This window comes from Apus apus, chromosome 2 (genome assembly GCF_020740795.1).
Source record: "Apus apus isolate bApuApu2 chromosome 2, bApuApu2.pri.cur, whole genome shotgun sequence".
NCBI classification, from domain to species: Eukaryota; Metazoa; Chordata; class Aves; order Apodiformes; family Apodidae; genus Apus; species Apus apus.
This window is the reverse complement of record NC_067283.1, coordinates 57,056,276-57,080,055: the sequence shown is the minus strand read 5'-3', so window position 1 is coordinate 57,080,055 and position 23,780 is coordinate 57,056,276. Positions and strand designations below refer to the sequence as shown.

The window sequence follows — 23,780 nt, the reverse complement described above, 5'->3', positions numbered from 1 at the left end:
TCCCCCTCCAAACTGGAAAAAAGAAATACTTTAAATATTGCTGGTAGATCCAATGTAATAGTGAGCTTTGCCATGCTCACACATCTGAAAGCATTGAAATGCACAGAGAACACATAGTCTGGCACAACCACAGATGTACAATAAGGTTGAAATATTCTGGATATGCTGAATTTACTGGGCGTAACTTTTTGGATCTGCTAACAGCCACAACATGTTCCAGTTCATGGTCTGCAAAGCAGAGTTTAATTTCACAGGCACAGTGGCCAGTTATTCAAGATTTCTGAATAACAAGCAACTTACTAAGACTTACTGCTGGGCTGCTGAGTGGATGCAAGTCAGAAGAACAGCTGAAAAAAAAAGGAACAGTAATGGGTGACCTGTACAAGAAATTTGTCTCAGCAGCTGACAAGCTGGTAGGTGCACACCTGCAGGAACTCTTTTCGTGGATAGTAAAAAAAAGCTGTATTTGAGCATGCTCGGCACCAGACTCTGCAAGAGAAGCTGAATACTGGCACAAGAAGTTACCAATATGCATTTTAAAATATACTTTATACTCAGGATTTGTGTGGATCAGTCCATCTGAAAACTAGAAAAATTTTTAATGAGTGTTTTTAAATTTCTTTCCTCCATTTCACCAATTTATTGCTAAGTTCAAATCAGGCAGCAGTGACAATAAAAGTGATGGCTAGACTGAGGCTCCAGTACCTTAAAATGTAGGAGGATCCTGTCCTTTTGTCTTATGAAATCATAAAACCATAGAATGGTTTGGGCTGGAAGCAACGTTAAGGATCATCCAGATCCAAATGCCCTGCATTGCCGGGACACCTCCCACTAGATCAAGTTGCTCAGTGACCCATCCCACCTGCCCTTGAACAGTTTCAGGGATGGGACTTCCAGAACTTCCCTGTTCCAGTCTCTCACCAATCTAAATCTCCCCACTTCAAGTCTTAATCCATTACCCCTTGTCCTCTTGCTACAAACTCTAGTAAAATCTATGGTAAGCTGGTATGTTTACCTTACAAGGCTGGTTGATATGTTTTTAAACCAGTTAAACAGCAAAGCAGCGAGGGTGGTGGTTACAGCAGGGGACTTCCTGTCAGCTGCTCAAACTCAAAATGTCACCCTAAGGGTAACAATGATGGCACAATCCTGTACTTCAGCTTTCCCTCGCTGGAGGGAGAGAGTAACGTGTTGCTAGCTTTGTTCTTGATACCCAGCTCCTGTGACTGGAGATCCAAGAGGGTGGAAATGTGTCAGCACAGAACTTGATGCTCTCGGTTTGAGATGAGGGAAAACAACATGGGCTGAAGCCAAATTTCATATGCTCAGCTGGGACAACTGCCATGCATTTTCACAAGAGATCTAAGTTGGGTAGCAAGCAGAAGCCAATCCACAATAATTAAGCATTAGACAGGTGAGGTAAAGATGTATTTGCCAATTTCTTTGCTTCATGGTCAAACAATGCAAATAAACAAGAAAACATGGTACCTTCCATGGACAGCTGATCAAGTGAATTTCCCCAGGTTGTACCTTGCTCCAATCTGGCACCGCAGGAGCAGAACATCCATTTGATCTACAGTCACCTGGCAGCAGCCAACTTTCTAGCTTATCAACAGTGTTGCTTTGTCACCAAGGTTTTATGCCCTACGTCTGTGTTTCCTACAGCTTCTCCCACTCTACATTCTTTGTCTCCCCCTCCAGAGCCACTCAACCAAACTTCACAAGAACGTGATACTCAGAATTAGGTCACCTCAGCTGTTTTATTCTCATGGAAAGGAAGTTGTCTAAGCAGTTGATAGTAAGTTCTACTTACATTACAAAATATAGACATCTCTAACAATTTCCATCTGAGCTCTGGAAAACAGAAGGAAGGGCATACAATTTGCTCATGCTAAAAGCTTAGAGAAAACTGACCTGCAGAGTTCTGCCATGCTTTACAGACCACACCACAGCTTTGGGTGCCCAGACAGCTGCCAGCCTGTGGGACACCGAAAAGTAGGTGAGTGGAGGGGAAAAGGAGCTGGATCCAGAGCAGCAGAGAGACAGCAGGAGGAATCCAGCAGCAGGAAAAGAATGCAGCCTGACCACAGTATCCTTGAGATAAAGGCTGCCTGCTGCAAATTTCTATGTGAGCTAGAACCAGGGGGATCCAGAGAGGGTTGCAAAGGGGGTCAGAGGATGCGGGTGGGAGGAGAAGGGAATTATGGGCTAGGCAAGAAGCCTAGATCCAGTGTGTGTATAAGGACAGCTCCCCAGATTGCTTTTACCTCGGAGAAAGCTAAAGTATGTGTTATTGAAATGCAGTACAATTTTCAGTAGTAAGAGGAGTCAGTCCTAAGCCTGCTGCCCTCACACAGATCTGTGGGGAAGCTCAAAAGTGCACAGGCTGGGGACTGGGAGAAAATTGCAGAAGAACCTGGGTACACAAGACTTTGTACATGCCTCCACTATGTTACTATTTGTCATATGTTTTATTTGCTTTTAGTCTGACTAGACACATTATTATTACAATTATGTAAAGGGAAGATTTATTTTAAAAAATCTAGCAGCCACAGATGATTCATAAGGAAGGATTGGAAACAGTCAGCTCAGAAGTGACAGAAATGGATTTAGTGTGTAAGTGCCACACAAATGATTGAAAAGCCACAAAACCAGTGCAGAAAGAGCTGCGTAAGCAGCACTGTTGGTAAAGGAATCACACTGGGAATAGAAGATAGTGTGTGAACCCTGTGACAAATTCCTGGGGGGGGGGGGGGGGGGGGGGAAACAAGAAAGAGGATAGATCCAGGTCTGAATCCAAACTGGTTGTCTGTCAAGCTCATCATGTTCCACCATCCCTCCTTTCTGCCCCATTCTCTCTCTGACACCCTCAGAATAAAGAAGAAATGAAATGCAACTCTAACACTTTCCATCTCTTTATTTTCCTATATGAGGACAAGATGCAGACCATTGGCCTCATTCCAGCAAAAAATGTCCTTCATAAATTTAATGCCCTGGTTTCACTGCATTACTCAGCAGAAAGGGCTTGGCACACTACAAGCAATACCCAGGTTTCAGATGCAGTGCGAGCTCAGCTGTCAGGCAGGCATTCCTTTGTTCCTGGAGGGTACATTATTACAAAGTCAAGATAACAGTCTTCAGCAATTAAGATATACTCTGTGCATTGATGGAGAGAATTTTTTGGGCCTCTGAAAGCTTGCAGGCACTCACTGCAGAGCTGCTGAATAGGCTCCTTCTTCAAGATAAAGTAAGCACATGAGAGTATATGCCAGTGTAGAATGCCATTTGCTTCAGCTGAGATAAAGTTAGAACATCACTCAAAAATATTGCCTTCTCATTCTGGCAGAGGCAGGGCTCTGTGCCTTGTGAAATGGCCATGTCAGCTCCTTTGCTGTGTGTGGAAATGTCCCTTGAGTGTCTGGGCTGTGGGGGCTGAAATGGAAGGGGAGAAGGCTCAAGGAGGAAGGTTTTCCCAGAACCATCACAGGTTGCTTGCTGCTGGTGTGCCCTGGGGTAAAGCTGAAAAGCAAACTTGACTGCAGAGAGCTCAATATCTTGGTGAAAAGGTGCAATTCTTTAAATCTTAGATACATTCTCCACATGTACTGGTTACTGTGCCAACACGATTCTTATATCAGTATCTCTTCTAGTGCTTCAATGCTTGATACCCTAGTACACTGGGTTCATTGACTTTTTAACTGATCACAACGGTTTATTGAAAAAGAATGAGTTCACCAGAGAAAAAAAAAAATGATCCAGGCAATCAAGAAATAGTTGAACAGCACCATTTACTGAATGCAAGGATCCTAGCTTGCCATTAGCTGAATGGCTGTGTGTAAGAATTTTAAGAAGAGTGACAACTCTCTTGAAGTTAGTTGAAAAAAGTACTAGCTTTTATAGGTAATTCTTGTCACAACACAAATATTTCAGGAAAATCACTAGTATTTTTGGACACCAGTTTTTGCAAAACAGAACAGGAACAACAACAGTAAAAAAATTACCACAGATGAGGGGCAGTTACAGTGCATGAAATCTGTCCTTCATGGATTCAGGAAAATGGTTTATTTTATAGGAGTGCTGCAAGCTGGAGGAATGCAGTACCTGCATTTTGTTATTGAATGCACAGGCTAAGACAGCACTGCAGCAAGCTAATAATATTGCCACCAGGAAAACATTGAGAAATTATGGATGAGGTACCCCTTAAAAAAGAGAAAGTGTCTGTCATCAATTTCTCATTTAGAAATGCATCAAAGAACTGACATGTAATGATCAAACATCAAATGACTTATAAAAATGATCTAGAAATGAAAGCAGGTCATCCACCCAAGGCTTGAAACTTGACTAAAGGCCACAGCACAGAGCAGCACTCAGCAGAGGAACTTGAGCTGGCTCAGGCATTGGAAGCAAGGTTAGCAGAGCATCCCAGCTCTGCTAGTAATGCTGACGACATCTTTACTGATGCATCCTATCCAGTGCCCTGAGCTCTGCTGAAGCATGGTCATTAGGACAGAAGGGGCTCCTACAGCTTTCACCAGCTCAGTTTCTGACCCTAGTACCTTCAGTCTCCGAAACTTGATCGCTCAGTTTTGAGAGATTTGATTGATAGAATGAATTTCATTGCTTCAAAAACCAGTTTGCTTAATCCAAATGAATATTCAAGTGGAGATCATGCTAAAGTTCCCGGTAGGAAAAGAACTCCTACAGAACTTTTCAATTTGCCATCACTGTCACTTAATATTTCCTACAGCTTGAACAAATATAGTGATCTAATGTGAAATAAAGGAATCTCCTAATTTATTTTGTGACTAAAACTAAGAACCTTACTTCACATGTATGAAAACCAGTTCCTTTTACACAATAGTTACCTGACTCACTTATCAAAATATAGGGTGCATGAGAATCAAGTCCTCAAAATGGCCCTTACAGATCTTTGCCAAACTCAAACTATCTCATAGCTGTTACTGCTATATGTAAACATTTCCTGCTTTTCTTTTTTAATGGTACAAGACACTCTGCTGAATTCCTCAGCCTCAGCCTCAGGGAAGGCTCAGTAAAAACTTTTAATATGCAAATAGCATAAGAAAACTATAGTTACATTTAACCTGCTAGCTACTTCAGCAGTGATTGCATTTCATCAAGTTAATGAACATTTCAAGCACCTCTGAGAAATTAGGCACCCGTGTTAGGGGTGGAACATCTGATAGAGAATTAAAAAAAATCTACATACAATCTGTAAATGCCACTTAAAGAAAAAACCTGACACTTCAAACTGCTAGTTTCTTTCTATGCTACTTAAATGAAATGCTGGGGGATATTACCTTAAACTGAATGGATGTCACTATGAATTCTAGGGCATTAGAGACAATGGCATGAGGATCACAGCTTTAAATCCTCTGACTGATGGCTGGCGTTTTCACAGCTTATCTCTTAAACTTTTAAATTAAATTTAATAATCCGAAGATTACCCAAACCCTTATTCAGATGTCTCCCTTACTAAACTCTTTAATTGTATAAATTTCCAGAACTTTCTAGAAAAAACCCAAAAGTTTAGAAATGCTTGGCATTTCTTTAATTGCATGCCAGAGATCTAAAACTATTATTTTAAACAAGAGGCAAGGAGGCAAGTACCAATTCACACAGTTCCTTTCCTCTCATCCATTTTTCTAACACAGGAAAATACTCATAGCTTAAGAGTCTCCCAGTGGTTGCAGCAGTATTTGAGAGTAGTGAAGAGCATCTTCTTGAGTGCTGTGACAAAGACATTTTTGGCATTATTAACTGCCTTGAAGTTCTATAAAACTGTATTGCCCAAAACATCTATAAAATTGGATTATCCAAAAGCCAGAACTGTTCTTTAGGATGTATGGTGAATAATGTGTCTGCTGTAGAAGTCACTCAAAATAAAACCAGTTTGTGTGACTCAGGGTAATTCAGATTATTTCTAAGCTTGATAGATCACAGATCTCACTACATTAAGTTTTGTTAGTGTCCTGTTTGTCCATATCTAAAGCATGACAGCAGAAAAAAAACCCATAACATTAATAAGTAACATTAGAGACAGCTGAGAAACTTTCACCAAAATGCACTATCCCAGACTATTACCTGGTTTTCTGTATTTCAAAAAGATGAATCACAGATGGGTCTTTGAGTTACACTGAATTAGAAAGGAGGAAATAAACATCACTGTGAACTAGTAGAAAAATGTGCTTGGTTCAGAATAATTATTCTATGGGGAAAAGTGGAAAAAAAAAAGGGGAAAAAGAAGAAAAAGCATCTTAATAAATGCTCAAACTTCTATTATTGTAACATGTACTATAGAAGAAATAGTATAGCCATAGAAGTATATTTAAGTAACAGTACCTGTATATTATCTTCAGTATTAACTATTAATTACAGAAGTTTCATGGTGTATTTGGGGGTTGTTTTTGGGTATGGGCTAATTTGTAATTGGGACAACAAAGCCCCCATCACAACAAGGACATAGATTGGCAAGTTTAAAGTTACTTTGCACTTGACATTTTATAGTAGCCATTTATACTCTCCCAAGAAACCTCTTCAAAGGATTTCATGGAGAAAATTATAAAAGAAAATTAAGCAATAAACTTAATGTTAAAAAAATTCATTACTGTCTTCTGAGAACATTGCCAGCTCTTTATCCTGCACTGCTGCTCCAAGATTTTTTATGGCTTACGAAGCTTTCGGACATTTTATTTCTTTCTTACTTCATTGGAGAATACAAAAAGAATGTGCCCAACTTTTACAGTGGTCTTACTAAGTGGTAAAAAATAAATAATATCTGGTTTAACTATGAGAAAATACAATGGTTTAGTAGCTTTTTGTCTATGTTTAAATTAGAGGGAAACCCTAGACATCCCCTATGAAAAATGAAGAGTCTCTAATTCCTGGTCTAATTAATGCATAAATAGTAGACCACTCCCATTTTTGTTTGTCATGTTATTGACTTTCTTGCAAGGAATCCCATGAGAAGGAAGAAACCAACTAGAGGTTGCCATTAGCCAAAGGGTGCTGGGGATTATTCTAACTTTATGTTAAGTATTTATTGAGTGAAGAAAGTACATATTTTCAAGGTGCTAAACTGAAATCCCCTCAGATCTGGCTGATGAATCACACTTGTAGCTGTAGTAGTGGTTTTCCCTGAGGATGTGTCACAATATCAGTATTGGTGAGGTGCCTCATCAATTACAACCCAATCCTTTCCAACCTATCCTAAAAGAAAAAGGTTTTGAGTGGCATCATTTTATCTTGAGTATTTTAAACAGTTCAATGTTTCTGATACTTGATACTAGTATGTTTCTCTCCCTAGGCATTTTTGAAAAAACTATGTATTATGGTGAAACTTTCACAGTTTGGATTCTGCAACTGGGAGGAAGGATCAGGAGACAATTTTGTTGATCAACAAGTCTTTTCATGTAACAATGAGGCAGCTGACAATCTCTTCCAAAAAAAGAAGAGAGGACTGGTAAAATTCTGAACACTCTCTGAAGAAGGAGTAACAAAACCAGTGACAGTATGTTATCTTGCTATCAGACTGAATAAAATAAAAATATTACCTTTTGGTGGGTAGTTGCCTGTAACCTCACTCAACTGCTTCATCTGCAAGCAGACTACAGCCCTGATATTTCAGTAGCTGAAAACCACTGAAATAGATTTTTAAGTCCGTGTAGTCATGAAGGAGAGATTTCTGGAAAGTGGTGTATATTTATTGGAGAGGAAATGGGCTTCTCTAAAACGAAAGTTCTAAAGATGTGAGTTTATTCCTGTTGTATTTAAATGAGATGTTTATGAACTAGCCACTGTACTGCAGACTAAATAGAGTTTATTATAGTATGTAAATCTAAGATTTCGTACCTGTCATGGTCAATGGCATAACATGGCTACTACTATGTCAGATTTAGTATCAGAATAAACAACCTAATTACAATGCAAGGAGCTGTCACTGATATAGACTGTGCTGTAGAAAACCTCCAAGTCAAATTGACAAAGCTATTTAAAAACAATGCTATACCTGATACTGTGCTGTGCTGTCCTATCCTATCCTACCCTACCCTATCCTATCCTGTCCGGTCCGGTCCTGTCCGATCCTGTCCTATCTTACCCTATTGCTCACACTAGACAATACTATATTCTTTAAACTGCTAATTTTTTTGGTAAAATACATTATTCAAATAAGATACCACATTTTAAGACCAAAAAAGGCACCAGACATGCATTTTTAGATGAATTTATGGGTCTTGGTGAAAAATTGCAGCTGTTATAGAAGTCCCCCTTGAAGACTTGTGAGGCTCCAGACAGATTTCTTCTTTCCCTCAAGAAATCATTCTATTAACTTCTAATCCAGAAAACAATCCAAATTATTAAATTAAACCAATTTGTTTCATTTCCTTAGATATATAAAGGCCTGCTTGTTAGACCAGACCTCCTGTACTTTTCTGGCTATTGAGTAACTCCATCCTTTAACACAGGGTAGGATCCTGCCTCCCCTCCTTTGCCATATTTCAGCTTAAAACTGTGACAGTCTGAAACTTAGCTGAATGACATTATGCCATAGATGAAATGGCACATGAAAACCACAGGTGATGCAAAAATCTAAATTAAGTGGATGTTTTCAGCTCGTTATTGGTGACTGAGACACAGCAAAAAGCAATCCTGGGTCTGGGGTGACTGATTCCCAGTATCTTCCTCCTAAGCACACCTCACTATACCACGCAAAATAACCAAGGGCAAGGAGTTTATCTTGAGTGATATCACAGCTATCTTACTATGGCAAGTTTTAATCGTGGAATCATCGAATCATCCTGGTTGGAAAGGACCTTGAAGATCATCAAGTCCAACCATAAGCGAGGTCACTTATGCCAACTACAATGCCTTTTGTTATCTACAGCACCAATGTAGGTAAAGCCATTGGAAATGGAACGAACAATCTTTTGAATGAGCTCCTGCTCTGTGGCAACCAACAGTGGTTTAACCCTTGCTTGAAATATGCAGATGGAGAATGCATCACTGTACCTATCTGAAAGGGTTTACTTAAAGAGTGTACATATATATAGCTTTAAAATCTGCTGGGCAGAAACACTGAATAATAATACATCAGTCAGGTTTTGGTTCTGTATTTTAAATAAAGAGAGCATTTCCTTTAAAAGGAATACAAAGTAGTCTACAGTCAAAGGTGTGCCCTAACAGGAAAATGTTAAATTATCTTCCCATCATTTATTTCCTTCCTTTTTTTTTCTTTGTTAGAGTAGAAGTTAGAGCAAACTACTCATAATAAATAATGTAGCCTATGAATTTATAGTTCTATATGAAGTTATTTAAAAATGTTATCTTTGCATTTATTCATTACTTAATATTGTTTGAGGGCAGTGTTTATTTTACTATGTCTTGATTATCCTTAAGCAGAACAGGTGACTTTTTTTCTTGTACGAAGAACATCAGCCCAATATAGACCCACTTTACATTCTATGTAAGGTCTTCTTAAGGTTGTGGATTAAAACGGAGTTCAGCAATGCAAAGATTTTGTATTGAGCCTTTGAAGTGAGATAGATTTCTTCCCACAAAGCTGTGCAGCTTAAAATCTATCTGCATGGACAGATCGAGACTTCTCTGAGAGAATGAAAGCCATCCAGACCTAAGGCAGTTCTCTTGTCTGTCTGACAGTGTCTGAATTTTTGTCAGGCTATGAGTTATTTTGTTCTGATTTTTCTCCCCACTGCCTTCTCTTTCATAAGTCAAACAAGTGTCAGATAAAAACTGAGGGTTTTTCAATTGTCAAACAATGAGTGAGTTTTGAATTGGACATAATTTCTTTACCTGTCCATACAAGGAACGGTATGTATATAATCTGCACCCTCAACCAAAATAAACTGGCCAGAATGGATATTTATGCAGTTGTTTCTGATAAAAACATGGGTGCATATTCAGATTATTTTTGAATGTCTTCTATCTGGAGCAATGGAGAGAGGTTGCCCATATTAGGTAAAATAATGCAAAATGTAAAGACGTGTGCCTTGGCCCAGCAAAGGCATTTTTTTGTCAATTCTGTCTTCCTATTATTTTAGGGGAGACCTATTCTGATTTTTGACTTTTGGAAATTATAACATGCTCTCACTTTCCACTTCAACTATACCTTTTGTTTTCAACTTTCATATTGTGTAACATTTTCTTTTATGATTTACAAGCCCTGCAGGTCCTTGCAGCTCTTTTGATTTTGCTGTCGATGCCATTATAATTTTATAGGGCAAACAGCAGGTTTTCTGATGTCCTCAGTGATCTTGTCATGTTCAGTTCCCCTCTTTGAACCTTTTAAGCAGCTGCATTTGAAATATATTAGTACCAGATATTATACTTTACAGATGAGATAGTTCTTCTCTTCCTGTGGTAGGGAGAAGTTGTATAACTAAGACATGCCACCTTAAGAAAACATAGCTGTGAGGAAAAGGTCACTCTAATTACTGAAGTTTAAATTTTCATTTTATTCCATTACTTAGAATGAATCATAAAATGGTTTGGGTTGGCAGGGATCTTACAGATCATCTGCTTCCAAACCCCCTGCCATGGGCAGGGACACGTCCCATAGGTTGCTCAAAGCCCCATCCAAGTGGCCTTGAACACTTCCAGGGAGGGGACATCCACAGCTTCTGTGGGCAACCTGTGCAAGTGTCTCACCATCCTCACACTAAATAATTTCTTCCTAATGTCTAACCTCTTTCAGTTTAAATCCACTATATAGTGTCATACTTGAAAACAGTGTTTTCACACAACAGATGCATACTTTGGAAAAAAAGATTATTTTATATGGGATTATGTTCTCCGCAAGATTCTGTAGAGCAATTTATCTGAAACAATTTTCGAAGACATTGCATAAAGGAAAATAACCATAATTTAGGAACTAGGAGACTCTTTCATCCTGTTACAGGCTGGTACATATGCTAGAAGAGCTTGAGGAAAAAAACAACCAAAGGTGTTGACCTTCTGGAGTTGTTGAATGCCCACAGAACCTTTATCGACTAGTAATCAGTGAAGTCTTTGTTACAGAGCAATAAACAATAAACAAGTGAAAGGGCAGTGTTGACCTACAACATACATATAATGGCCTGAAGGGTGGGAGTGGAACCGGGAGGAGATGACTGCAGCTAATTTTTTAAAGCATAGCTGGCTTTACTCATAACTACTGAGATTACCATGCACCAATATAGATTAGGGGTTGCCCTGCTAGAAGGACCTTGGGGTCCTGGTGGACAACAAGTTCTCCATGGGACAGCAATGTGCCCTTGTGGCCAAGAGAGCAAATAGTATCCTGGGATGTATTAAGAACAGTGTGGCCAGCAGGTCAAGGGAAATTCTCCTCCCCCTCTACTCTGCCCTAGTGAGACCCCACCTGGAGTACTGTGTCCAGTTCTGGGCTCTCCAGTTCAAGAGGGGAAGGGATCTACTGCAAAGAGTCCAACAGAGAGCTACGAGGATGATTAAGGGACTGGAACATCTGTGATACAAAGAAAGGCTGAGAGACCTGGGGCTGTTTAGTCTCGAGAAGACTAAGAGGGGACCTTATTAATGTCTACAGATATCTGAAGGGTGGATGCCAAGAACAGGCCAATCTCTTTTCAGTGGTGCCTGGTAATAGGATGAGGGGAAATAGCACCAAGCTACAACACAGGAAGTTCCACCTCAACGTGGGGAAAAACTTCATTACTGTGAGGGTGATGGTCTACCTTCTGCTTCTCTGGAGCTGCCAGCAGGCCAATGTCTTAACAGCCAAATCCTACAATATTCTAACAACTGGAAAGAAGATGCAGCAGACATGCTGACAGGTGAACACCACCAATGGATATTCTTGGCTTCTATTTGTTTCAGTTCTCAAACAAAACAGAACATTCACTTGAGCTACTCTGATTTCTGCCACAGAAGTTATTGGGGTGGAACCAGCAATTGAAAGTCTTTATGGTGTCCCCTTGTATGGGAGTCCATTAGATGGGAAATACTCCTCTTTGAATAGGGCTTGTAGGTAGGATTTCGCATAGAAACTAGATAGGTCAAAAAGTCAGAGGTCTGAAAGAAAACAAAAATTATTTTTACTTTTGTTCATGTTTTAACTAAAAGAGCTGTGCAACATCTCCACCATTCCCAGAAATGCTTCAAAGAATGAGATATGGACACAGACATGATGGATCTGAGATCAGAGAGATAGGCAATATTAAATCCGAGAAAAGTTTCAACCAGGCTGATGCTGTTACACAGGAGAAAGAGGAGAAGGAAAATTGTCCAGATGTTATATTTTTGTAAGATAATTCACGTGTGACTCATGCAGGGCAAAGCACATCTTTAATATTCAACTGCACCTGTAGCAGGAAAATTCCTGCACTGACAATATAGAGATGCATTCTCCCTGAGGTTACACTGCCGCATGTTAATGCTGGTGCTACAAAATGAAGGAGAAGGCAGTGACTTTAAAGTAAGTTAGTGGATGAACCTAGTGCATGATAGCTATTTCCTGTTCATTTTTAGCCAGAATAGGCTAAGTTACCCTGCACTCAGATTATCTGTCTACAACAGAAAATGGAAGGACAGCCACAGAGGTAATTCAAGCTCTGGAGCCCTGACTGCCACATTGCTAATAAATATAATGAGGTGCTAACCTCATGATATGTATCATGAGGTAGTAGTAGATACGTGTCAGAGATGTGTAGTAGAATACTTTTAGATTATTCACAATCAATTTACAGCTCTGCACTATCTTCTAGGATCCCAATTTAAGAGCTGAGTATCAGAAACCTAATTCAAAGCAGGTATCTGCTTTGATGATTTCTTTGACTAAGATTAACTTTATATCATATTATGTCAATTTTAAGTAGCATATCCAAACTTACTGCCAATTATGACAATGCCTATGTTCTTTGTCAAGGCTACAAAATCCTCATTTTCAATGACAGTAAATGTTCTCAAATAAATGACATGTTCATCCTTTGGCAGGAAACAAACCCTCTATGTGATAAACTTCCACAGTTCTGTGGAAACATGGACATTGAAGCTGGTTTTGAAAGTTTATGGTGCTTTTGGTACGATTAATTACATTGTACAGAATTTATGTTACTCAGCTAGATGTGTTGAAGCATCAAATTGCCAGGCTTGTTTTATGGAAGAGAAGTACTTTATTTAGTAGTAAAGAATGACCACCTCTCAGAAAAATTGCTGTTGTCTCTGCAGATAGTTCAAAGGATTTTGAACTTTTGCCTACTATTATTCAGCATCTGTTTGTGAAGAGATGCTATGCAAGAAAAAAGCAGTTCCAATTTTTCTATGTTCTCTCTTTTGCACACTTGAAACTAATTACTTGGCTAGATGCAAGCTTGTCTTTACCTCCCGTCAGTCCAAGGCAGTGAATGTGAAAATGAATCCAGAGGAATATCTCCTGACCAGTTTTTTCACCACACGTACCACTAAAGAATCAGAGAAACTCAAGGGAAGGAACAATAAAAAATCCTGTCATTGACACCAAAGAACACATCTAGAAAGGAACCTTCTACCTCTTTTTCTTCAGGAAACCCCCTTTTAAGAAAATAGTCCAGGTCCCCGGGGTTGGTTTCCAGGAGCTCTCTTTAACTGTAGGAGTGATGGCAGCTGCTTTTGTAAGAAGTAACTCAGACTTGAAAGGTATTTCCCTTTTTGCTACTCTTAAAGAAAGTACCTGAAGAGCACTAGGGTAAGGCCTATGGAGCCTGTAGATAGGCTGCAGCGACAGCTGTTGGTTCTGAAATAATTCGTCTGTGTAATAGATGACTTGTATTATGTTGATTGTTTCCAAGTGGATATGTAAGTATTTTTGAAATTATATAATTTGATTTGAAGTGGCTGATGGAGATGGAAGAAAGACAAGGAGCACATTTCCTTTACTTCTCTGCCACTTTCTCAAGAGCAACCCTTGTCTGATCTTGGTGCTTCTGTGCTCAATCAAATATCCTATTAATAAACTCTCAAATTATTTCTGTTCCCCAGAATGATACTTCTACAAAGTCATGTTTAAGTGTGTGCAGTTAATTCTATATAAATGCATATTAAAAGCCAAAGAAATACTCCACTTTCAGTAATAAAGTACAGACTATGACATCAGTTCTCTAGAAAGCAAGTTCCCATATAAGAAACTGGTGTAGGCCTCCTAAAAGGATGTGAAGACAAACATGAACATTGCATCCAAACCCACTACACTTAGTGGGAAAATCAAACCTCTGCTCTATTCTGTCTCAGTTATGTGCCTCATTTTGCAGCCTAAATGAAAATACAGATTCAGAGCTGAGCTGTGACATATAACACTTCTTGTCACATTGTCTACTTTTTGGTTTTTTCTCCTCATGGCTGGTCATTCAGATAGCCAGCTTTTCCCTCTTACCTCATCTGTGTCAGCCACCAAAGCCTAAGTATGTTTAAATAACAGATTAAAGAACTTTCTTGAAACCCTAACAATTCCCTTTCTATCTTTTTAATAAAATCCTGTATTTCTCTAATGCTACCATTTTTATTACTAGACAGTCACGTAAAACAGGGTTTTCCATTCATTGTCTCCGTCACATTTATCTGACATCTCAAATCACAATCCATTTTACCTGGGTAAGAATTACATACTGAATTCCTTTACCTCCAGTTTCTGGGAAAGCTAAAAATATTTTATGTCAGTGTTTTTCAAGGCAGTGAACAACTGCAGTTTCTGGAAATTACTTCAGGAAAGCAGAAAAGACCTCAACTTCAAGAAGAAGAAATACTCCCTGAATACAAGTGCAATTCAATAATGTATTTCTGTTTCTGATGTGACCTTCCTGCTTTACAGAAAATAACATGAACAGCTATGAGGCATGGAGCTGTTTCATCACCATTTGATTGATCAGCCATATTGTTGTAACACCTAGAGCAGAGAGTGGCATTGCATTGTAGTAGGTGTTGTGCAAGTTATCATTTCTGACTGGCAGCAGATGAGCTATCACAGCCAGCACGGCTGTGGCAGAAGAGGCTGCTCCTATGCAAATAACCCTAACAAAAATGGAAATAAGACAGAAGATCAGTTTCTTAGTAAGATTGTTCCAGAGTGCTCTTCAAAAACCCATCTGTCTTTTGAAATAGGGCCTTGAATAAAAATAGAATTACAAATATAATTATACAAATAAAAATTGCATAGTATGGGAACAAGATAAACTGAATGCAACTGATGATAAACTAGCAGAGAAATAGGAGGCGACTCCCATGCTGCCCATTTAGAGAATGGGCATTTACAATTACATTTAGAGAATGTAATTGTAGGTGGGTACAAATTGTAATCTAATATATATATTCAGATTTTCTGCTGGTGCTAATCACTCAGGTCCACTGAAATATGCCTGCCCAGTATGATATAACAATTAGAAGCTTTAAAGACACTGGATTCTGCATCTACTTTGCCCTTCAAAATGCTGCAGTGGTGTAACAGTGTTAAACGTGCTCTTCCCTCACTCAGTGTTACTCTGAGTTACACAGTAAAGCTGATCAACTGACATGGTCAGTTGCACAACACTACATCAGGGAGTCTGAGTCTCTGCAGAAAGTCAAACTTCTCTTTGACAGAAAGAATGGAAAGAGTTGGTTTTTTTTCCTTTTATTTTTTATTAGTACTGATTTGCTCGTTCGCTTAACAAAATATCCCGTCTTGCAATGGCAACACCAGAAGCAGAGAAGATGTAGCAAAATTACCGTGTTCCCAACCATGCTAATATAATTCTATGCTGTTGAAAAATGAAGTAATCAATCCCAGGGCTAATAGGAGGTACAATATATACCAAATGCATGATGCAGTTTCTAAGAAAGGATGACAAATAGCATGTTTGCAAACAGGGAAGCAATTGTCTGAGGCTTTAAGTCAACACACAGGAAACCAGAAATAGAAACTATCCACAAATTACTCCTTCAGGGTATCCTAAAACCTTTGCTTGTTACCAAATTTTAGGTTAGCAGCGGAGCTGAAGGGGGCATCAGTGACAGATGTGATTGCTTTATGCTTCCTGATGACAACCTTCATTTGTACTTTATGTATTTATGTGATAAATATAGTCAGGACTATGTTTACTTGTTAGAATCCTAGATTTGGAGATTGCATTTAATCCATCTCGTCAACTTCCTCTACTTATAAAAAGTGAGAGGAGTATAAACTGTAAGTTCCCAGATTTTCAAAACTTTTCTTACTTTTTTCTTTTAAAACAAAAAAACCCTGTACTCACTGATGTCTGCTACTTTTTTCTTCTTATACATTTTTATTCTGGAAAAGTCCAGTGAGCCCTATGATCAAGCCCTGCATATTAACGGGCAAAAACCAGCTATTGTACATATGTGTGCAGGACACTGTCCCACACAACATCCTGGTCTCTAAATTGGAGAGACATGGACTTGACAGATGGACCATTTGGTGCATAAGGTATTGGCTGGATGGTCTCACACAAAGACTAGTGGTCAATGGCTTGATGTCCACAGGAGACCAGTGATGAGTGGTGCTTCTCAGGGATTGGTACTGGGCCCAGTGCTGTTTAACATCTTTGTCAGCAACACGGACAATGGAATTGAATGCGCCCTCAGCAAGTTTGCTGATGACACCAAAGTGTGTGGTGTGGTCAACATGCTGGAGGGAAGTGATGGCATCCAGAGGGACCTTGACAGGCTTGAGAGGCAGGTCTCTGCAAACTGCATTAAGTTCAAGAAGGCCAAATGCAAGGTTCTGCACCTGGATTGGGGCAATCCCAAGCACAATTAGAGGTTGGGTGGAGAATGGATTGAGAGCAGCCCTGAGGAGAAGAACCTGGGGAAGCTGATTGATGAGAAGCTCAGCATGACCCAGCAGTATGTTCTTGCAGCCCAGAAATCCAACTGTGTCCTGGGCTGCATCAAAAGAAGCATGACCAGCAAGTTGAGGGAGGTGATTTTGCCCTTCTATTCTGCTCTGGTGAGACCCCACCTGAACTACTGTGTCCAGTTCTGGATCCCCCAACACAGAAAAGATATGGAGCTGTTGGAGTGAGTTCAGAGGAGGGCCATGAAGATGATCAGAGGTTTGCAGCACCTCTCCTATTTAGAAAAGCTGAGAAAGTTGGGGTTGTTTAGCCCGGAGAAGGCTCTGGGGAAGCTTTATAGTGGCCTTCCAGTACTTGAAGGGGGCCTACAGGAAAGCTGGGGAGGTGATTCTTAAAAGGCTGTGATGTGATTGGATGAGGGGGTAGTGGTTTAATACTGAAAGAGTCTAGATTTAGGTTAGACATTAGGAATAAATTCTTAAGTGTGAAGCTGGTGAAACACTGGCACACAGGTTGCCCGGAGAAGCTGTGGATGTCCCCTCCCGGGAAGTGTTCAAGGCCAGGCTGGATGGGGCTTTGAGCAACCTGGCCTAGTGGGAGATGTCCCTGCCCATGGCAGAGGGGTTGCAACTAGGTGATCTTTAAGGTCCCTTCCAACTCACATCATAGAACCTCAGAATCGTGGAATGCTACGAAACATTCTATCATCCTGTGATGCCAGCACCGCAGCAGAACATTCCACTGGTACTCACAAGTGCCAGTTGGCTTTTGCTCCCTGACTGGCAGGACAAGGCCTGGCTGTCCAGGGCAATGGCTAGCGAGGAAAACTTCAGTCCAGCTGCGATAAAGAGATTTAAAAGGGAATTGTCTCCCACAGAAACACCATCTCTTTCTGCTCCAGAGGAGCTGGAGCAGTTGGCAGACACCACTTCTCCTGGCCCTCAAGGACAGGGGGAAAAAGCACCCTGTGATGCTGCTGTGGGAGGGAAAGAGGAGGAGCAGGATGTCCAACCTGGCAGGGACAGATACGAGACCAAACCAGCCCCTCTTCTTTCCAAGGAACTCTCCTCTCTCTGCTTTCCACAGAAGCTTTGGAAGCTGCTGGAAAGCGACGAGTTCAGGTCCATTTGGTGGAGCGAGAGTGGAAAATGCATAGCAGTCAATGAAGAACTCTTCAAAGAGGAGGTGCTGGGCAGGACAGGACCTCTGCGGGTTTTTGCCATGCAGAAGATGAAGAGTTTTGTTCGGCAGCTGAATCTCTATGGATTCACCAAAATTAAACGGGACTTTGAAAGATCTGCCTCCCTGCCTGAATTCCTGGCAGAAGAAGCAGCAGCTGCTGCTCACAGCAAGGTATAGCAGCTGCCCTGCACATCAGATAAGGCTCACAACAGGCGTGGGGGACAGGCACACCTTCACAGCAAGTAGCAGGAGAGCAGATGGGGATGGTAGCAAGAGGTCTGGTCTGAATTCCTTCTTAGGTCATTTCCAGGAAGTGTTAAGTTAGCCTTTCTGACTAATAGAAGTGTGGATAAAATACAGGTCAGCGAGAGCTGCTCAGTTTGAACCTGTTACAAGGAAAGACAGACTCGGCGTAACCCGATTGCTTTTAATCCTTTGTACATGTCTTGCAAATCCAAAACATCCCTGCAGCACTTGCTGAAGGCTGAGGAGATGGATCTAAGGACCACGGTATTACCTGCCTGCTGAAGTCCACATTGAAGCTGCAGGAAAAGAGTGGTATCTGGCTTTTGAGAACAGCTCTTATGCTTTTGAAAACCCTCCACTGCTCTGCTCCCCGGCAGCAACAACCCAGGGGCAGCAATGACTGAACACAACTGCTGTGCAACGTTTCAGCCTGAGCTTCAGGTTGCAGCCCTCAGAGGCCTTTTCAGTAGCCACGTTCATCTTTCAACACTCAAAGTCTTAGTTCCCATAGTTGGTGGCTTCCAGTCTTGGGATGGAGGAAACTAACTCTTCTCCTTTTCTTTTTTTAGATACTCTACTACTACAATCCCAGCTTCACCAGAGAGCATCCCCACCTGCTGCAGAAGGCCAGGAGAAGAGGTGGCCTCAAACGGAAAGCCCCAGATGCACCAGAGATGGATGGAAGCCACCCCTCCAGAAGGCCAGCCTGCAAGGGACACTCGGGTGTCTCCACCCACGAGGACCACACCTACCAGATGAGAGGTGAAGCACCTCCCAGCCTTGGCAGCACCTGTCCATCTCCACCGGTAGCCGCTGCCATACTTCCAGAGCTCGCCGGAGCAACAGGCAGTGAGAGGTTCATCCCTCTGGCCCTCTTCTTTCAACCACCACCCAGAAGTCAAAGCCCTGGTGGTGCCCGGCGCGCTGATCGTGATTCTTCACTGGTTGTAATGCCCGTGCTGATACCAACCTCAGCTCTGCCAACACCAAAGCCACCCCTCAGCCAAAGCCCAGCAGTCCCTCACTGCCCCACCTGCACCTGCAGCCCCAAGAGTGCCCAATAGTGTTGTGAACAAATAGAGCTTAATAGACTTGTTAAGGAAGAGAGTTTAGAGGAGTTGATAATAAACTGTTTGAAAAAGAAACCTTTCCCAGGTCTCCTGGCCCGTTCGTACAGCAGAAGCCCAGACTGAGTTGACAGACTCACCAGACTTTTCACCCATCAAAGGGAGAAGCAACAGCTCCACAAGCACTGTAATCATGTCAGCCAACAATCAAGCTCAGATTTTTAGATTTTTTAGCTTTTGCACTTCTTTTGCAATGCAAACTTAAGAGGGACCATCTCCAGCTGCTACCAAGGTGCGAGCCAAAAAGTGGAACACAGAACAAGAGCTGCATCTGCACTGTGCCTGCACCTGGAGCTGGATGAAAACAGCCCAGAAGCTACCAAGATCTTCACCCTGCATGGGGAACTGCTACTGGGCGGGAGAATCCCCTGGCTGGCAGTGGCCCTGCTGGCATCAGCCCTTGCCATGGCCATGCCAACCTCACCCCACGTACAAAGCCCAACAGCCCCACACTGTCCCACCTGCACCACCAACGCTGCAGCTGTAGGTGTTGGGGCTGGACACATCGTGGGCCATGGTAGAGAGCGGACAGAGAGTTGTTAGCAAGTGAACAGAGCCTAACAGAGGTGAAAAGAAATAGGGTCTGGGTCCAATAGAGTTAGGGAGAAATGGAGACTGAGTTGGAAAGAACCTGTTGAACAAGAAACATTTTCCAGTTGTCCTGTCCTGCTTGTACAGTGAAAGCCCAGATGGATTTTTTATTTCACCAAAGCAGAAGCAAGTGGGATGGAGGAGGTGACATGGGACTGTGCATTCATGGGGTCCTGCCTGTATTCCCCTTACTGCTCTGGCCAACATGCCACCAGCTGCAGGGGACAGACCTCAGTGATGGTCAGTATCCTGAATGGAATCACTGAAAGGAGCTGGAAGGAGACAGACCCACAAAGGCCTGACCTTTTACTCTTAGCTGATTGCTCATGTCTCCCCCTTGCAAACTATGCATTTTAAAGGCTTTTCATCCATGGATGTTCAACATGTTAAATTTTGAAAATGAAACAAATGGTAAAGTGTATCTTCAAGAAGTCACATCGCTTTTGTATTTAAAAAATCAGTGTGTGGGATTCACAGATTACTGCCTTATGCAACTAAAGAGAAAAAAAAAGTTTACAGTTTTCTGGATTTAACACTTCACTGCAGCTCAAGCAACCACATTCCTGTACAAAGCACTGAGAGGAAATAATATCAATACCCTCTTGTCTATGAAAAGCAGGAAAAGCTCTCCTTAAAAAGCTGTAAATGTCAGGGAAGTATTTGATTCCTGAAGTGAGGAACTCTGGAAATTCAAGTAACACGCAAGTAGTGGAAAAACTAAGCAATAGAAAGCAGGATGGTCTAAAAGTGAGGCCAAGGCAATTGTAGATGCATCTGCATTGCCTTTTGAGTTCAGCTGGGGAGCTGCCTGGGAAGCTGCTGCACTGGGAAACAACAATGAGGTCCATAAAAGGGTTGGAAACTTTTGTAGATGAGTGTTGCCATAGGTGTCACAGACTTTCAAAGGACCTTGCTGGTGGGCCTCACTGTGAGAAAGTGGCAGTTTTGGCAGCGCGATGAGGGACAGTTATGCCAGGAGAGGCTGACTGCATGGATAAAGGCATTATGTCAAGTATACAGTAACTTCATAGTAGAAGATACTATCTCCTCACAGAACCAGTGATCCCAATGATTTACTTGTATTCCCTCCACCTGACACCTAGAGAGTAATGAAACTGCACAAATGTGATGTTAAGGGGTCTCTCACCTATATCTGTTTTCCTCCATGCATTGGCCAGAGAATCACTTACTTGTGTGCACATCAGCCTATGTGACAAGGTGAATGTAACCCTTGCTTTAGGTCTTAACTCCACCATCGTAACTTTCTAGTCAAGAATGACATGTGCAGTGAGTGTCCTGCTGCAAACATGACAAACATCGTTGTCCCTTGTGCTTACAGTTTTCAGTATTCTCTGAAAATAACCAATAAAATCACCAGGTTTAAAATAAAATCTTACCTATAACTTTTCCTAGGAATAGTGCCTTTGGGGAATTGAACTGAATGTCAGAAGCTGTTGGCAGGCTGTAACTTGTTGGAGGATAGTGATCAAGCTGGGGAAAGAGAAAAGACATGATTGAGTATTTTGAACCGATCTGCCTATTTACAGTGCTACTGAATCAGATTTATTTTACAGTTTATGCCTCTTACAACTTTATCTGATATGCTCTGCTTTCATTTTGATAAAGGGGAAATAACAGTTAATACTCCTTCTTCCATAAGTGCCATTTCCAAGATTTCCAAGGCCTAAAAAATACTTATACTGGACATTTATTTGTTCTGATTGCAGAATAGTTTCAGTTTTTGCTTGTGTGCTTCAACAAAACTGCTAAAAAAACCAACCTCATCGACATCCACAATAAAACAACTTATTATTTTAGTGCAAGATTTCCGTTTGGGACCTATGTTACTGCTAAAGCTACATTGACATGCTTTGCCCACAGGAGAATAGCTGAACATTTGAGACTGATGTAGGTATTGGCCATTCACCTTTTCTTTCAGCAAAGTAGCAAGTTAGTAAGACATGTATTTTTTCCATTAATATTTATTATTTTCTTGTTGACAGTGTTGTTCAGCTTAATTGTGATGACACCTAGTGAAACCTAAGAAATAACTTCAATAGTTTAATCTGTACGAAACTCACATTATTCCTGATATGGCACAAGAATCACACTGTATTAGCTACTTTTTCCTGTTTTTTAACTATTTCACAGAAAAATGTGAAGGGAGAGGAAGAAGGCAAATTGCTTATGCTTTGCAGTAGCACTATTGGGATAGCTCAATACAGCTCAGTAGTGTTTTGATTGTTCACATTTCATGAAGGTAATTGGGGAGAATTTTTGCCTTTGCTGTTGTTGTCTTCTAGGCTTTACCTGTTCATTATGCAGGTTTAAGGAGGGCTGAACAACAATTTACTTTTTTTAATTTTAATTTTTGTTCTGGCCTTACCTTGGCATGAAGCAAGACAGAAACTCATACATTGATATAAGACTTTGCAGGGTATTACAGACTGCAGAGGTAATTCTGGAGAAGACACAGTACTGAAGGGCATATATTTTTTCACATATCTTTTGGAAATATTTCTAATTTTGAAATATTATCTTGAATTAGTTTGCTTTAACAATACTGGAGAAGTTCCATTCAGTGGCTAAAAGGAAATGAATGGCAGATAGCAGAGAACTGAATGGCTGAATCCCTTTATACCTGGAATTCTGTGAGCTAATCATTACTTGGAAAGCCTACTGATGTCATACCCATGAAACAGCAGAGGCAGTTATCGCAAAAAAACAAGATAACTGGAAAAGAGGAGTCCTGTCTTTCTTATACTGCCCCATATACTGCCCCAAAACCCCAAGAAGAGAAGTGTATACACATAATAGACAGAGAAGAAAAAAGTTCCCTGCAGATGCCAAGAGATCTAGGAAACACAGAATCACAGAATCACAGAATGTTAGGGGTTGGAAGGGACCTCTGCAGGTCATTGAGTCCAACCCCCCTGCCAGAGCATGTTCATACTCATGTTCAGAAATGATTTTTAATGGACGATAACTAGTTTGCACATTGTTTTTTTAAAATCCGGCCATCAGTGTTATCAGCATGACTACTGGCTAGCTCCCAATTTAAAACAGTAGATTTTTTTAGTCAAATATGTGGAAACACATAGTTTCATCTTCTTAATCCGAAAGTAAGAAGTTTAAGTTCACAGTTTCTTGAACAGCGTGTCTCAGACTTTTAACTGACACCAAACCCACATATTTTACCTGAAAACAGACTTATATACTTTAAAATATAAAAAAAAGGTTATTTTTGAATGGGTGTAATAAAGTTAGTACAAAGAGTCAAAATACGAAAGAGTTATCAACCTTAACCAAATCAGGTCCTACTAAGTACAAACTCTGGTGAAGTGTTTGCTACTGGTTTCCCTGGTGGAAGGGTAATCAGTGTTCCAACATCCAGCATTACAAGTGTTAGACCTGTTGTCAGTGGGAGTGAAAAAAAGATTCCGTTCTTACTTCAGAAAACAAATAGGAATGGCTCTGAGTTGTCATGGTATTTACTGCTATGGTTATTAAACTAAAGCTATAGACTTTAGAGAGGCATATCAGGAAAAGACTGGTGAAAAGACTGATTCACAAAGCTCTGATTCTCTATGCTCTCATATGCCAAGACTTGAAATTAATGTAACTTTTTTGCCCGCAGTGGAATTATTTCTGATACATCCTGATGAATCATTGTGAGCATTTACATGCACAAATAGAGAATAACAAATCCTGCCAGCTGTGGTATGGTGAAACCCCCTTTGTATTCAGTTACTGTTCAGGATGTGGGAAGGTTGGTCCATAAGGATTAAAAAGTAGTAACTATATTAGCTATGTAAAG

General features: G+C 40.8%; 1 protein-coding gene across 1 annotated transcript in view; it reads right to left on the bottom strand.

The window, feature by feature from the left end:
• CNTNAP2 (contactin associated protein 2) overlaps nucleotides 1-23,780 on the bottom strand; it is a 1,111,126-nt gene that overhangs the window by 46,134 nt on the left and 1,041,212 nt on the right. Inside the window, exon 21 of the mRNA XM_051611595.1 lies at nucleotides 21,361-21,454. Within this exon, the coding sequence (XP_051467555.1) occupies nucleotides 21,361-21,454 (94 nt within the window). The remainder of the gene's footprint in view (nucleotides 1-21,360; nucleotides 21,455-23,780) is intronic.